This window comes from Vanellus vanellus, assembly GCF_965231255.1.
Source record: "Vanellus vanellus genome assembly, chromosome: Z".
Taxonomy (NCBI): Eukaryota; Metazoa; Chordata; class Aves; order Charadriiformes; family Charadriidae; genus Vanellus; species Vanellus vanellus.
In genome coordinates, this window is record NC_138908.1 from 4478511 (window position 1) to 4495768 (window position 17258).

Sequence of the window (17258 nt, forward strand, 5' to 3'; positions counted from 1 at the left end):
ACAGAGCATGGGAAGCCGGGTAAATCCTGTCCCTTATAGGGGTATGGGAGACAACAGATTTGAGCCCATCTAGATCAAAGAAGAAACAGAACCTGTGTTTCCATTTTTGTAGTAGGTTTCTAACCCCTACATGTTATACAGAAAATCTGCAACAGCAGCCTTTTCTTACAAGGGAAGAGTGACTCTTCCTCAACTCTTTGAAAGATTAGCTGTAGGAGGAGACAGTACACCTGAGTCAATGCCTGAATGCCCTGTAGGGCTTTGTGGATGAAGGTGCCTCTGCAGCCCTGGGTAAGCAGTCTGGCTTCTGATGAGGGATAGGATTTCCGAAAACCTGTTTGCTTGGTCTGGGTCACTCACAACTTCATCACATGCTGGTAGGTTTGCATCCTGTTCTGCAGCACCAAACTCTTCGGTGCCCTGCATAGGAAGCCTCAGATCCTAACACAGTGCAAATTCCACTCTGGAGATCAGGTGCCTAAATAGTAAGTATTGCTTTATTGGCCCTATTCCATAGCCTTCCCCTGTCACAAGGCCCTTCCTTGTAGCAGGGAAGTTGCAGCATGGTGTAGGCTGCTCTTCATGGTCTCAGTGTGAGCTCAAAAGAATGTGGCTGAAGGGGAATGCTCCTCATTGACCATTTTCCTACCCTGACACTTTAAAAAATGCTTCTGTTCCAAAGGATGCTTAGAAAAGTGTGCTGTCATTTCTCTGTCCCGGAGATGTCTTCATTTATAGCTTTCAAACACTGGGAGGTATAGGGGATTCTGCCTAATTGGCTTCATTAGCAAAACCCCTGAACTGTTGAGATCCCCATAGATAACTATATTTGACAATTCTGACTTGACCTGCATCAACAGTAAGGAGTTTGTTTAGTAGGAATGAACTCAGCTGATACCAATACCCATGAGGGATTCACAACTGTAACCTGAACAGGAGTAAGATGCATCTGGACTTGGACTTGAGGTGAAACACTGGATCCCCACGGGTTATAGAAACCTCTCTTGTCTCTCCCACACACTAAATTTTTCATTCCCTTCCTGTTAAGGAGTCTGAGAAATCCTCCTACTCCTTCTGTACAGTCTTTTTCGTGGGAGAAATGTTCTTAATTCCACCTCCTCCTTCAAGAAGAGTGATGGAGCAAAAGAGCTGACTAAACATTCTGCAGTTAAGTCTGCTTCCTACTGATCTCCATGACCAATTCAGTGGCAGGAATGAAAGAAGTAGTCATCCATTCCTGCTACTGCTGTTTTATTTTGGGGCCTCGCGATCTAGTGTACCCCAGGCAGAAACAGGAATCCTGCCAAACTTTGGAATCAATGTAAGTAAGCTTTGCTGCCATTTATTTGAAAGTTTCTCTTTGTTGAGAAACTCCAGGCAAACCTCAGGACTGTGAACCTCTCTGCAGATACTAGGAACACAATTGTGCACTTCTGGAGAAATCCTTATATGCTCATTGCTTATATGCCGATTGGTCTCTTCATGGAAAGGATCTTGTAGCCTTAGCGATTTTCACTGAAATTTTGGTTATTTAGGACTTTGCTGGTGCCTTTTGCTGCTGTAAGTGCTGTGTGAAAGCCTGGGCCCATTGAAACCAGCCAGGATCTCTTTGCCAGATCTTTGATTTTAGTATGTTAATAGTAAGAGGGAAAGCCACATGTATTTTGAGGTAATCTCATCTTCAGTCTTATCACAGTCTCTGATTTCTTTAGCACAGTCAGCTTCTGATTGATTTTAAAATTGAATTTTCATATTCAAACATAAAATAAATGTTAGAGAACCTAAAGTATTGCTTTATTATTCCATGTAATACTCTTTACCTTTCCTCTAGGTTGTCTTATTGCATTGTAAATGCTCTGCAGAGCTTAGGAAAGAGCTCTCGCTGCTGTGGCAGCAGGCTGATGGCTGCAAACAGCTTAGAAGATAGCCAAGATAATGGAATAAGTAAATGAACTTGGTTTTCTTGCCACAGTAATGTCGATAGAAAATACTATTGTTCCGTCTCTCAGCATAATGGTTTCAGGTTCAGTCTGTAGTTGGTCCAAGCAGCTCTAGCATGGCTAGATTTTCAGACTGGGAGTTGTGCTTGTGCACCTGTGGAATTCAGCTCCTCATTGGGTAGGGGTCCAGTAGGGTTCTTCCTTGTACACAAGCTGAGCCTGTTAGAAAAAAAAAAGCCAGAATGTTACTGACTTCTGAACATTTTTCTGGGGTAGCCAGAAGATTTACCTTTTTCTCAGGAGCACAGTCCTCAAAACACTACCTGCGTCCACGTTGCAAAACACTGTGAAGTGATAAATCACAAAGGAGGTCGGTCCTTTAAAACAAGTACAGTCCTTCAGGCTGTTCTGGGTTTGGGATTCCCAATTAGAAAAGCTCCCTTTCTTATATGTAACATGGCTCTGAGAGACTCCGAGTGAGGCTGCCTGAGGAAACAGCTGTGGTATCTGGAGATGTGAGTACCCCCAAGCTATTTATTGCCTTTCCTCCCTTGGAGGTTACCACCTTCGCAGCAGAGTCAGAGGAAGGGAATGCATGCCCACCCCTCGGCCGCTCCACCTCTGCAGCTCTGGGACGGGGTAAGTAATGTCGGATGGCAGGGCAGAGCAGGCAGCCCTGCACGGTGATTTGTACTGCCGCGGGGAGAGCCACCAAATCTGGGCACAGCCCACCACTAAGGCGTCACCAGGTGAGACAGTACTGGTCATCCCCGTGTTCACAGCATCCTTTGTGCCCACCTCCACCAAGTCTTGGAAGAAATTAAATAGGCTGAAATCTTGCTCCATTTGTCCAACTCTCCTGCAGAACTAGAGGACCCAAGCAGAAACAGCTTTTGTAGCCCACAAAATTCTCTGTGTGGGAATACCATATGATTAAAGGTTTGAAGATCTCAGACAGTAGGGCTTTGGCAGGCCAATATACCAATTCTTCTTTACAAAACTATAATTTTGTCCAAAAAAAGAAATCCAGTTTTACAATGAAAAACCCTAACATTTAAAATGTGTTTTAGCTGCTTCTGGCAGAAGCTGAAATTTTCAAAAAAGACGCTTAGTTTCTGAATTATTTCTTTTTTCTTTTCTATTTTACCTTCTCAGCCATGATTTTTCTAGTATCTCTGTAGACTCTGTCCTCAGTTCTGGTCAAAATTTCTGACTATATCTGCCACTTCTGCTTTCTCAAGCAGTGATAAGAACTAGAAGCTGCTCTGTTTCTCAAGTTTTCTTCCTTCACAAACAGAGCACTGAAAGTGACCATTATGTTGTTAATTTAACTTAGCCTCTATTCAACGAAGCTACAGAGGGCAGCATGCAAGCCAGTTTTTGCAGGTGTATGTGAGGATCTGTCTGTGTATATTAAATTTAGACTCCTCACTGAGTACATTACAGTTGACTTGTTTTTTTCCTTCTTGTAGCACCCCAATTATACCGGTAGCTACTATCATTCAACTTTTCATAGAGGGAGAACTATAGAAAAGTGAATTAACAAAGCCCATGCAGGAAGTTTGTAACAGAAGTGGGAGTTAAACTGTGCTTCTTGGAGTATACAGGAGCAGCTTAACCCTTGGATAATCTTGTGTATAGAGGCTAATCTTTTGCCTCCATGATGGCACAATTTGCAGTAATGGAAATTCAGAATTCCCTTGCGTGGAAAGCTTCCTAAATTCTCAAAAATCTTTTTAAAATCTGAACACATTTTGCTAATTTCGTCATTTCTGATTCTTTCCTTTTGAGAGAAGTGCTTACTCCTCTTGTGGGAAGAGCAGAATGATAGGAGCAGTATAACTTTTGAAGAAGTTAGTTATGCTTCAGGAAAACAGTTGCTTGAGGACGAACTTTCTAGGATAATCATGCAGTTCTGGAGTTTCATTCAGCTCCTCCATACAACTCCTGATTGTACTCTCTCACCCCTTTTTTTGGCTAATGTTTAGCTGAGTTATCTGCAAGTTTCAGCTTGCAAAGTTTCTGTCTGAATCTTGCCGCTCCTGTAGGATTTTCCATGGGAAAACAAGACCCAGTTCTTTGTTTCTAGCAGATGACACTTTGGTAAGCAGACAAATGCATATCATAGTCTAGAAATTTTAGCAGCTGCTTAAAGATAGATACAATTCGCACAAATGTTTCTGGTAAATAACAGAACTTATATAAATTGTTGGTCTAACAGGAAAAAACAAAGCCATCTTAAATCAAGTGTGAAAGTCTGCATCTTTTGAGTCATCTGTTTTCATAGTTAAAAACACGGGCCAATTTTTCTTCTCGAATAGTGCTTGCTCACTCTAAACTTCATGGAGAGATTTCCTTCTCTTTCTCCTTGGTGAAAACTTGACTCTATCAGCAGAACCGTGAGTTGATGGTTATTGCTTTGTTGCTATTTAAGGCCTCCATCCAGCAAAGAAACAGGAGGCGAGTGTTTCAGAGATCTAACCTCTATTATAATTCACCATTTCTTAAAAATATATTGATTTGGGCATTTTTACCAATGGATAAAACAATTATGGTACTATAAAAATAAAAGGGAATGTTCTTTTTCCTTTAAAAGGAACTGCTATTCAGCATCATTTGCTTATTGTCATATTGGTACCATTTTTGGTAATACCCTGTAATTTGATCTGCTGTAAAATAAATGTTCAAAATCTGAAAAGAAAAAAAAAAAAAAATCTGTTCAGAACATTGATACACTCAAAATTTTTATGGGAGACATCCAAAGAAAACCCAGGTGCTGAAGGAAGTGGTGTTCTTGTCTCAGTGGGTGGCATTTTCACTGCTGAGTCAGTACTGCACCCGTTCAGTGGTGCTGGATGGTGCTCTGTTTTAGATGAAATGGAAAAGTGAAATGTTGTGGTCATCACAGATTCCCTGGCCCCATGGTTAAGGGTGAAGGTGTTGGCCCCATGGTCTAGGAAAAATTCCATCCCTAGTAACTTATGTCATATGTTACAATTTTATTTTCTGAAGTACCTATCATTTCTGCTCCTGAAAACTTCATCGGCTAGCACAGCTACACAAGTTGACAATATATTCACCCCAGGATGGCTGCATTTTAATGATGTGTGAAGCAGTCCTTAAACATATAATATCAGAATCTCTTGGGGATCTTTTAGAACATAAATAATGCTCAAAATATGTGCAAAATATAATTCCTCTTAGCTGCCATTCTTTCTGTAATATGTTTTTGTGACAAAAGATTCTGTAAAATATACATGTTACTTTTTATGTCACATTTCTCAAGTATTTTGAATATGGCATTTAGTATTAAAGGTTCCCATTTATATCATGGAAAAACACCAGCTGCCTTTGAAATAGTTAATTGTTTCTGCAGTCATTTATATTAAGCCCTGCATATTTCAAATACTGTCGGTTTGAAGAGATAGTAACGCTGATGTAAGAGACTTGGTAACACCACTGTACATCCAGAATAACTCAACTGGTGTCTTTACAGCTGTTCCAAATCCAGCTACAGATTTACACTAGTGTAAATGAGATCTGACTTCAGCCCTGTATTTGTGTATATGTCTGACTAAATTAGACACAAATGAAAATGTTGAGGGCAGTGCTCCATCTGGAAGGGCTGTAGTCAGTGGAGAAGGATTATAGATAGACGAACATAAAAAGAAGGAGGGAAATAACAACCTGTTGATGATTACAGTGTTTATTTTTAAGTGGCCTCATATTCCCTAAAGAAGCCAAGATGATTCTGCTGAACTACTGTAAAGTTTGTTTTTCCATTCATATACTCTTTTTGTGTCTGGCAGCAAAACCTCGTACAAATCAAATACACTATGTCTCACCGATATCTTCTTCTATTTTAAATATGCTCAATAAAGCTTAGAGAAAACTTGGCCACTTCAATACTTCATACACTTTAACGTTTTTGAAAAATCAGTAAAGGATATAATGGACTGATACTATGCTGTGGCCAAGGGGCAAAAGGCGAGTCAGGGTTTCATCTGTTCTGGCTTTAGGCCATCTTTGCACCCCATGGCAGATTGGGTCTTCTTGAAGACTGGTGCTGCTCCTGCCAGTGAGCTAGTGGAAGTAGCCAGAATATAGAGGTTTTGTCTTCATGGAATCGTTCCACAAATACTGAGCCTTGACAAATAGTGGAATTCTATTTTCTTTAAATCTGTCTTCCAAGATAGTGGATGGAAAATGACGTATTTGCCTCTAGACTGTGGTGCTAACCTTCACTCTGCAGGAGAAGGCACACATTTATGGGCAGGGCAGCATGTATAAAGAGTGGTGGGAAGAACAGGAGAGGGAGCTGAAGTTTTCCGTTCTTATCTACATATTCTGTATTTCCATTACTCAAAACTAGTGTCTGTGAGAGGCCTTTGCACCCTCAGTAAGGGGTTATAATCACTGGAGTCCTCAAGAAGTGGTAATAACTATTCCATCCCTATGACACAAATAGCCTGAGAATACCTCTGATTTAAGTAAATAATCAGCTAATTTTGTGCATGAAGCACTGACAGCCAGTATCTGGAAAACTGTTGATTTATTTCAACACAACAGAGCAGAATTTGACTATCTTTTCAAAGTACAGGTTTTAAAAACAGCTGCACAGAAGTTTCATTTTAACACAGTCTTTGAGTTTAAAGGGTGCATTTGACAGTGGAGTAAATTCTGACTAATGTTTAAATGGAACTTTGTTAGTCCAAGGCCAGTTTTTTTTTTTCTTTTTAAAGCTCATGTATCTTTAGAGGTGATTTTATCAGAAGCTGCCATCACAACTAGGTCAGCATTGCATTTATGTCACTAATCTTATCACCTCCAATTAATCTCGCACGTGAATTCATTATTTAGGAAATGCCAATCTTGTCTGGAAAAGCACATCCCTTTATCTCTGTTAATCCAACACACCAGCAATATTAAGCCTGTATTATACTGCATCATCGCAAAGGGAGGCTGGTCATGCTTATGTGTGAAGACTTCTGAAAAATCCCTCTAGATCAGAATAAAAAGGTGCTGGGAAGTGATCTAGTAGAGGGGGTGTGTGTGTGTGTATAAATATATGCATAGATATATCTATATATATACACACATGTATTTATGTATATATAGCTGTAAAGCACAAATGCAGCGTTCCTGCAGGCTGCGACCACATGAGAGCTGAGAACTGTGACAGCAGCACCCGTGAAGAAAAAAAAAAATAAAAAAAATAAAAAAAAAAAAGAACCAAAAAGTCCCAAACCGGTCGTCCGGCAGGGCCATGAGAGGAGCATCCCCAGTCAGCGCCACGGCCCCGGGGACAGCCATCTATGGCCATGGGGCAGCAAGTGCCGGCGCCGACAGGTGCAGATGGCGGGGATGCGTGGCATTGCTGCAGCCAGGCCGGGGACCCGCATCGTGCCGGCCAGCGACGCCGGTCACTTGATGCTCCGCTCCCCCCGTGGATTCCCTGGGGCGGCTGGGCTCAGCGGGTGCTGCCACCCGTCTCCTCTGTCAAGGCCGGGGAAACACGATCCCCTCCATTGAGGGTTGGCGTAGGAATCCTACATCAGATGCCTGAGGGGGGATTTGTGGGGTTTTCAGACCTTTTGCGCCACGACGATGGACAGGAATAAACCTGAAGGATGAGGAAATATCCTTACTTAGAACCTTGGGAATTATTCAGACCTAAATTCTTTTAAAAAAAAACACAACAATTTACATGTGCAGTGGTGGACAGAAATCTTTTGCATGTCCCATGAAATAATTGTGAACATAGGAGGGTATAAGCTTAGTTGCATGCATTAACAGAAATTTTAATACAAAGCTCTAATGCTGGAGTCTTCATGTGATTTGCTTTTGCTTCTTTCTGAGAGAGCCCAGAAAGATGCTTGGTTTAGATTAACTGCTATGAGATCTGTGACTCTGACATATCCTTCATCTATTTATACTTATAAAGCCAAAGTTGCCCTGTGTAATTTATGTCAATACTAAATAGAAAAGCACTAGCGAGTGGGTAAGACTGAACATCAAAGAAAGGGATTGTGCTTGGTCTCTTTCAGAGAGCAAACCTCTGCCATCTCCCCATCTCCAGTCTCACCCCCTCTCCAGCAGGGTACAGCAGCCGGGCAGCGAGGTGCGCTCCCTCACACGGATGCTGGGGACGTGCTGCAGAGAGGCAGCAGGAGATGTGGTGAGGCTGACCGGTCTGCTACAGACAGCCAGGTCAGAGCCAACAGACCGCACCTCCGGAACGTGCAGGTTCAGGGGCTGCACCGGCTGCACTGCCTCGCAGAGCTCCACCTTCCCCAAGTTAGGTAGCACGGCCACGGGGAAAAAAGAAGCAAAAATCCCACTGTCCCGATGCCCTTTCAAAAAATTGATTTGCTTTTATTGCATCACAAAATATCATAGATGTGCCTCGGCGCATCTCAAAAGCGGGAGTGGAAGAGAACAGACTGAATTTTGTAAGCAGGTGGAAACCTCGTGTCCTGATGAGCTCGCAGCACACACGTATAAACATTCATAACACGCTGGTCCATCATTGGTACGCAAAGAGAAGCAGATGTTACTGGCAAAGGGTGCCGGCATTGTTTGGTTTCACAAGAGGTGTGATTAGAGAAGGTACTTGAAGGAGGAGAGAATAATCACTTGGCATGCAAAAATGAGAGGCAAATCCAAGCAGAGGGTTTGGTGCATTGTTGTGAAAAGCACACTTATGTGTATTCATTCGAAGAAGACACGTACAGGAGCAGACAATGGAAATTTTTTTTTCTTTAAAACTTCAGTGGAAATAAAATAGTAACAAAAAGGTTAACATGTGGTTATAGAAGTTCAGCTATTATATAAGCCCTGTAGCTTATTTCAAAAAGCATATAAACCACAAAAGCATTTTATGATTTATACAAAAGAGGTAAGAAATGTTCCATTTTTCTGTGTTACTGGTATACATTTTTTTTTTTTTGACTGGAGCTTGTTAGATAACAGTAAGTATAATAATGTTTTATCTGATTCTCCTAAACATGCAATTAAAGTACATTAGTACCAGCATACTAGTTTATGTTCATTATTAAATGTAAAAATCTAAGAACTCTACATTAATGGAACATAAAATTTGAGATTTTAGTTACACAGAAGTCAGGGAATTCAGATGGACGGTTCCCATAGCAACCTATCTCTTCCTCTTTGTGTTTTTCATTTCACTAGAACCTTTCATTACTTGATTGCACCATACATTGTATCGTGCAATTTCATCATAAAATTTCATCATTATATAACTGTGCAAGAGAAGAGAGTGAAGGTTGTCTTCACTCAACACTTTTTAACTTTAATGTTTCTGTTGCACAGAGAGCAAACTGACACTTAAATGAATTGGGTCCATGTTTTAAGTATTTTCTTCTTTTCTGGGGGGCCTTCATAAATTTGGCTGGGTTCTTTGCAATGGCTATAAATAATAAAGCAGCTGAACACAATAGCATATCATTCTTTTGTAATTGACTATTGTCTGCCTTGCCACGTAGATATGTGGCTCCAGTAAGCAAAAAAGATACCAAACCATTTTTCATTTGTGGCTAAAAGATTTATCCCATCCAGATACAGGAAAGAAAGTGATAGTGGAAAATGGAGGGCACTTGTGGTTTTTGTCTTCTGACAGTGGAATAATTTACCAAATTATAACTCTGTGGATTGTCCTGGTCGCTAGTGGGGTTATCAGTTAGAGATCATTGTGGTGACTTCTAGACAACATAACAGATACAGGAATTTCTAGAAGTAGACCTGTAATTCTGAATTTTTCCATACTGTAAATTTTGATTGCAGAGGAAGAGCCAGCAAGATCGCACTTTTCATTACACACATGAAGATAGTGATTAACCTTGCAATAGTTAGGTCTTTGTTGCAGAGGATATCAAAATGGAACAGACAAAGCGGGCTGGTCTGAACCTTTTGGGGAACTTATCAACCGACTTGGTCTTTTTAATTTGGCGGCTATACTGTGAGCATTTCCAAGCCCAAGTATCTGTGGGTTCTCAAGCCCTAGTGTGGAGCAGCTCCACAGCAGATTAACCTACTGGGAAGAAAGGAGATACCCCTCTACAAAGATGAGCAAACTAAAGGATAGGATGAAAAAAAAGTTGAATTTCTAACCTTCACCACTCTTCCTGTTAAAGAAATGCTGAAAGAAGAAAATAATACTGCAGAAACAGAGGCAGGATTAGGAAAATGAAAGGCTTTTCCTTCCTCAAAAGCCTTCAAATTGCAATGATTTCTATTGCCTTCATAAAATCAGACCCGGCTGGTAGTGCCATATTTTCTTTTGTGCTTTTGTAGTGATGATAAATTTTGCATGAAATGAAAGTAAATAGTTGTTTATACTTCATTTAACAGCAGCCAGTATGTCACTAAGTCAGCACTTCTCCTCCGAGATTTATAGAGCAGGATTTAGGCTAAATTGCTGGCATATGAGATTTCAGCCAAAGGTTGTTTTCCTTTAACCATTTTGTTTTTCAAATGCCTTGGCTGATTTTAGGTTATTGGAGTCCAATATATTTACTTGTTTAATTGCTTGGAAGAAGTAGAGCTTCCGTAGTTCAAAAATGGCTTATTTTCTTTAAAAATAACTGAAATTTGGCTTGGGGTTCTCTAGAATGCAATGCACTATACAATTGTGTAATTTTATCCTCTTAAATATTCCCTGAATAGTCATTAAATCTTTGGAAACTAGCTAATCTCTAGGAGGATGCGATAGCTCTGGCTCTTTTCCAGGGCTCGCAAGAGGCTATGACAGCTTAACATGGTAAGAAAAATGGTTTCTAAATCGCTGCAAGACTGGGTCAAAGACTCTAAGCCTGCTGAAACCCAGTTGGTCCTCTTAATGACTCCAGTCTTCTCTGATGTCCAGAATCAGCCTCTCCTTTCAAGAGGTGACAGAGCGTGGAGGAGAAGAGGAAAAACAGACACAGAGTCCAGAGAGCTTGTGAATAAGGATGGGTCAGTGAGATATTGGTCAGTGGCACTTTTAGTTGGGGTGTACCAACAGGTAGTGGATGTGTTGAAGCACAACAATAAAGGACCTTTGTGAGAGGTATAACATGGTAGGTAGTGATGCGGAGGAGAGTAAAGTAACAAACAAGGCAATAGAACAGGCAAAACTGTAGCCTGCATGTTAAGAAGCCAGAGATGATGCTAAGGTGCTCAGGATCATTATATTTGTCCTGAATGCCACTCAGTACCTTAGTGCAGAGGATAAGTATGTCACTTTCAGCCTGCTCTCCTCTCCAGAGGAGGACTGTGTATGTGAGTGTGTGTGTGTGTTCATGTGCCTGCGCAGTCTATCAGTCTGTTCTTCTGTATTTTCCCTTATAAACTGTTCTTTTTTTATTCAGTGTCAAGCAAATCTGGTGCAAAGGGAGGCGTCTTACAGACAATGAAATTCCAACAAGTTTCATGAAAATTATATGTTCTTGTACAGAAAAAAAACCCAGAAATTACTCCCAGAAAGACTCCCAGCTGAAGGCAGCATTGCAGCATGAGTCCTTACACACAGAAGGAACAAAGAATCACTAGAAGGATGGCTAGGGGGCAAGAGAAGCCCCAAGAGACCCAGCCACCGGGAGGCTTCTCTGGATATTGCACTTTACCCCAAAATGCAATTCACAGGGGACCAGGCATTAGTTGCAGCACTCAGAGGGCTAGGAGCTGTGCCTCTGACTGAAGCACACTCGTGGAAATTTCTATTGCATAACTTTACCCCAACTCATTGAAACATGCTCTTTTCTTTTTCTTTTTCTTTTGGGGCGGGGGGGGGGGGTGAGGGGGGTGGAGGTTCAGGGCAGGAACGAAATGCACTGCATTAGTGATCTTGATTAGTGATGTCGGCCAAGGTACCAGCCAAACACACTGGACTGATGGGTTTTGCAAGGGAAAGGTTTGCCTCTATTCTTTAGGGCTAACGTTAATTTTGGGAAGAATACCAACATGATTTTACTAAATTTGGTCTTTCTGGTGAATACACAGACAGCTTCTTCTCTGCCTGATGTGGCAGCAACCTGCTTTGTAATGATATGAAAATAAAAAGAAATATTTGTGGAAATAAAAACATTACTATGTTGGGAGGGAATCTGGTCTCCTTTCGGAGACTGCTGCAAGACATTCATTGGGTTACATTGCCTTTCTTCCTCTGATCATCTGAAAGATAGCAGCGCATTCCTGAACTTCTGCAAACCACAGAAGTGACTGTTTCACATGAGTGCTAAGGAGACAGACACAGAGCTTTATGGCATTATGAGTGTGCTGAGGACAAGGGGTATCTTCTTTTACCCAGATACGGTCTTGTGAATGCAGCAGACAAGGATTTGGGAATGATGGGAGAGGAAAAGATTCAAAGAGGCTGCAGAACATTCCCCCTCTTGTCTTTTCATATTGCTCTTCATCTGGTAGGATAACGCTTGTGCAGCTCCCTTCCCTCACATCCATGTCCGTTCAGTTGCAGCTGTGTTGACTTCTGGGAAAAAAGAGGTCATAGTCATTTGTAAATAGAGGAGCTGGACTGTTGTTTCAAAGCTTGGAGTTGAGGATGCCATCTAATCCAACTCACATCATCATCATTCCTCAGAGACTCCATGTGAATCAGCAGGACTCCATCAGTGACTCCAAAGAGCTCAAGAAAAGGTCCCAAGAGCGCTGATCTGGATTTCATGTCTGGACAGCTTGATCCAATGGATCTTGAAAACAGAATATTTTATGTATTCAGAGGACAACCGTTTTGTACTTATATGAAGAGAAGAACATTAGTTGAGATTAGTTATTCAGATGTAAAAGAGAAAATTCACTTTTAATATATCATAATTTATCTATTAAATCTGTCAAACAACAGTTGATTGCAAAAGCCCTCTCTATAATTGGCTCGTTTCAAGCTAGTAGCAGTAGAAATCATACATGACTGTGTCATTTCTGCTAGTTAACATTTAAAAGATAAAGGAGAGATAAGAGGGAGCGGAGAGGTGTAGAGAATCGTTCAGGTTGTTTTACCTTCCTAAGGTTTGATTCAAATGGATTTATAATTGTGTGTCAGTTGTAGCTCATGGGATTAGATATGAAATCTCTATAGATACAAAGTTTGAAAAGAAAGATCTACATTGAGCCAGCCTTCCACAGTTGCCTATATCTGTGTCAGAGGTCCACAACATGAGTTTGGAAGGCTCAGATCTCTTAGGGCGGATCACCATCACTTTGCTGACTTGCTGAAAATGTGAGGTTCAAGGTGTGTGTCTTCACAAGGAGAACAGATTTATAGCTTTTGCAGGAATAAGACGTCTCTGTTCTCAAGCCTCAGGTAAAATGCAGAAAATGAAGTCTGATTTTTAATAAATAAATACAATAGTACAGAAACAATTATAATACTTGAGGGCTTTACTGGTGTTAAACTGGGCATTGCCATAAAGAAAATAATTAGGAAATGTACTTTTCCAAAAAGAACAAAAAAACTCATATGAGAGGCAGTCATTCTGAGAAGACAAAAAGAAACCAGTTGGAGCATCCCACACAGCACAAGCGTAGCCACTTACTAACACAAGAGTGCTATGTGACCTGTATATTGTAACTGAGATTGCTTAGCCAGGTTTCAACTCAGAATTAACTGCAATCTGATTAATAAAGCAGTAAGAGCCAAATGGACTCTTCGAAGAGTTTTTGATTGAGAAATTCTTAAAGCTAAATTTGAAAAATCTTACAGATATTGACTTTGTGTACTATTGCTTGGAGTTGGGGCGTCCACAAAGACTTGCTTCTCATATTGGTTTACCTTAATGAATCCAATGACTGTTCTTTGGTGCTCTGTCAAGATCAGTTAAAACCTATTTGAGGCCAGACAACCATTATAAATTGTTAGCTACTGATTTCATTCTGGTTTTGAGTTTTTTCATCTCCGTTATTTACCTTGGTGATGATGATCATGGTTGCAAGGTTTGATTTGAGCTCATGAACCTGAAATTCATTTGTTTTGACTTTTCATAAGCATCTGTTTCAGCCTTGCTTTTTCTCGTACATTAAGCTTCGGCACTGTGCATTTGTAGCACTGAAACTGGAGTCAACAAAAAGTAAACACCATGTCTAGAAGCTCTTAACCGTTATTCCACAGCCACATTAGCAACTCTGTCCTCTCCCTTGTCCTATCAAAAGCATGTACTTAGGAACGTCAGGGCACTGCTAATGTCATCCCTTACATGCAATTCAAAGGAAGAATTCAATTTAGGTACTCCTTGTTCTTCTTCTGTGAAGAACATGAATTCTTAAATTTGTTGCAGGTTTTTTTTCATTTCTTCCTCCTGTATATTTCTTCAGAGAAAAGGAAAACACTGGGGTATTCCACTGTAAACAGTATGCATCATTTGCTTTTAACGTTCACTCATTTCAAACGGATAAATGTGTTAAAATAAATTGCATTCCGGGTGGTTATCTTAACCTGTTAATGATATCTGATACGGTGGGAGGGGGTGTACGAGCACAGGCACTTTGCCAGATCGCCAGCTTCATTCTTTATTGACTGATTCCAGTTTCAGAAGAAAGACGCCTGTATCATCCTTTCTTGCCACTCGTAATTGGGGACCTACAGAATCAATGATGTGGTGAATCTGTGGTCACTACTTTCTTTCCCTAAATTATAATGTAAAACCTTCCATTGCTGGGCAGTTTGTGTTACTGTAACACTGCTGAGTCTTTCTTGCAGCCTGTGTCAAGGATTGAACTTTCCAAATTATGTATTTCAGACGTTGAGAAAGAAAGGACTTAATGGCTGTGACAGTCCAGACCCCGATGCAGACGATTCAGTAGGTCACAGCCCTGAGTCTGAGGACAAGTACAGAAAAATTAATGAAGATATTGATCTAATGATCAGCAGGCAAAGATTATGTGTAAGTACTCTGAGCTCCCTTTCATTTTTTTTACTTTCTGATATTTCTCTGAACCTGGCAGGCATTGAACAAGAAAGAAAACAAAGGTTGTGAAAGCCCCGATCCTGACTCCTCTTACGCTCTCACCCCACGCACTGAAGAAAAATACAAAAAAATTAATGAAGAATTTGATAATATGATCAAGAGCCATAAAATACCTGTAAGTACCAAAGGTTAGATGGCTGTCTGCTGATAACTGCTGCAGTAACAAACCATAACCCTTTCAGTTCTGGCTTCTTAAGGAAAACATTTCAGCTGGAAACGGGCTTTCATAGCCCAATATATAATTAAACACTGTGGTCAGAAAATTTCACATGACATATTTTTCTTCCAAGTCTCTACCTCTGACACACAGACAAAGCCTACTATAGGTGAAACCTACAGAAGGAAGTGAAATATACATATATACATTATATTCACTTGATTTACAGAACTGTTTTACCACACCACTCGCCCAAATTATATCTAAAAAATAACGATGGAAATCTTTCTTTGTGGACAGGCTAACAAACCCACAGAATACTTTCTGTGGTGATATAGAAAAAATGATGTAGAACTGAAATTCCTTTATATATAGTAATTAATGCATCCTGTGCGTGTCGCTTCAGTTCTCAAGTGTCTCTGCTAAACTCAGTTGCAGCACTGAAGGGTTACAGCTACTTGCTCGCTGCAGAGAAACAGACTGCATGAGAGCCTAATGGTAGGATTCAGACATGTTTGTGTGTTGGGGTGATTTTACAGCTTTATCAGAGAATTTGCTTTGACCTCATCAGCATTTCTTTAATGCTTTAACATGAGCTAAATTTTGTTTTAACCAAGTCAAAATTTCTAACCATCAGTCATATGCCTTGCCAGATATCTAAGAGAAATAACTCTGCATGTGCTACTTCGTTTTCACAAGACATACGAGGGGAGAATACTTTGTCATTATGTTTAATACTACATTTATAAAGCTGACAAAAAGAACATGGAGGTTTAGAGGTTATATTTGGTCCTCCTTCCAAATGTGTGTGGAAGAGAAAATAACAAACCAAAGACTTGCCCAGGTCCAAAGAAGCATCTGAATTTGCATAGGTAACTGATTGCTTCTAGAAGAGATCATTTGGATGCGTTCATTCCTCATTCCCACGTGTAGGTTGTATGATTAGCTGCCAAAAAGGGTGTCTGCATACCCAGAATGAGCGAAGTCTCTTCTGTAGTGCTAGACAATTGTGTGTGCAAAATGTGATACCTAAGCTGAGGATACCTCTTCAGGATTCTATCTCATGCAGTGTTCTTTCCATGAATTCTCAGCAGAAAGATTTTCACTCAAGTTAATTAAAATTTGGAGAAGTTCTCGCATCATGTCAAACATATTTTTGCACAAAAAAAAAAATAAATAAAGATTTTCCCAGAGACCAGAATTGCACCAGATTCGATAAATGAGTATTTGGAATGGATGATTAAGGATGCCCAACACATATATAAAATATCAGGGAGACACACATATATATTCCATTTTTCTTTACCTCCCTTTTTATTTGCTTCTTTTGCGTAGCTGTTTTTCTCAGAAAAAAAAAAAAAAAAAGCTCTAAAGCCGTCACCATGAATTTGGTTTCTCTGGATGGAATTCAGTTTGACAAACAATGACTACAACGTTTAGGGTGATTTATAAGCTGGAATGCTTAACCCTTTTTCACATCAAACTTACCAATTGCCATTCCTTTCCTCTTTCGAGGATGACCTTTGGCTTGTTCAAATCAAAGTGACGGAATTTTCAATCAGATAGTATTTAACCAACCTACTTTTCTACCTTAAAAATTGTCTTTGGGGTGGTCCTTCAGATCCTCTGTTTCTGTCATGCTACCTGGTTTTGTTCCAACAAAGCAGCATGTTATAACCATTTGAGATCTTAAGACATGAAAAAAACACTTGGAAAAAACTCATTCCTGTGGTAGTGAGTTCTATCACTTTCTTTACCTCTATAAGCATTTGGGAAAAACGTCTTTTCTGTAAAACTAGGAAAGTTTTAGGAATTAGAAACAACGCAGTTAATATAAACATGGTACATCACTTTTGTCCTCCCCAAAATTAATGGAATTTTGTGCTGGTTGCTTTCATTAAATTTAACCTTTTGACATCAAACGTAGTCCTATTGACTTGGTAACTAACTCGGTTTCCTGAGCTGTATTTTGGGTATAATGTAACGTCCTACCTCGCAGAGATGTTACTAGGTACAATGTACTGTCTTTTTGTGAAATTACTTCAGACATGCTTCAGAGATACAGAATTGCAAAATGTTAGCGTTTCTTTTAATGTAAGACAGGATATCCCTTCTTTGAATACTTCACACGCAGAGCTCAAGGTCTGTGTACTCCATCAAGCTGCTTACCACAAAAGGAAGAAT

General features: G+C 40.2%; 1 protein-coding gene across 13 annotated transcripts in view; it reads left to right on the forward strand.

Moving 5' to 3' along the window:
* Nucleotides 1-17258, forward strand: part of MEF2C (myocyte enhancer factor 2C) — a 142245-nt gene that overhangs the window by 88138 nt on the left and 36849 nt on the right. For 9 of the 13 annotated variants that reach the window (XM_082497073.1, XM_082497075.1, XM_082497078.1 and 6 more), the window contains 2 exons: nucleotides 14690-14749; nucleotides 14895-15032. In XM_082497073.1, coding sequence (XP_082353199.1) covers nucleotides 14690-14749; nucleotides 14895-15032 — 198 coding nt within the window. Of the gene's footprint in view, nucleotides 1-14689; nucleotides 14834-14894; nucleotides 15033-17258 lie in introns of all 13 variants that reach the window. The other 4 variants (XM_082497085.1, XM_082497076.1, XM_082497074.1 and 1 more) reach the window with 2 other exon arrangements.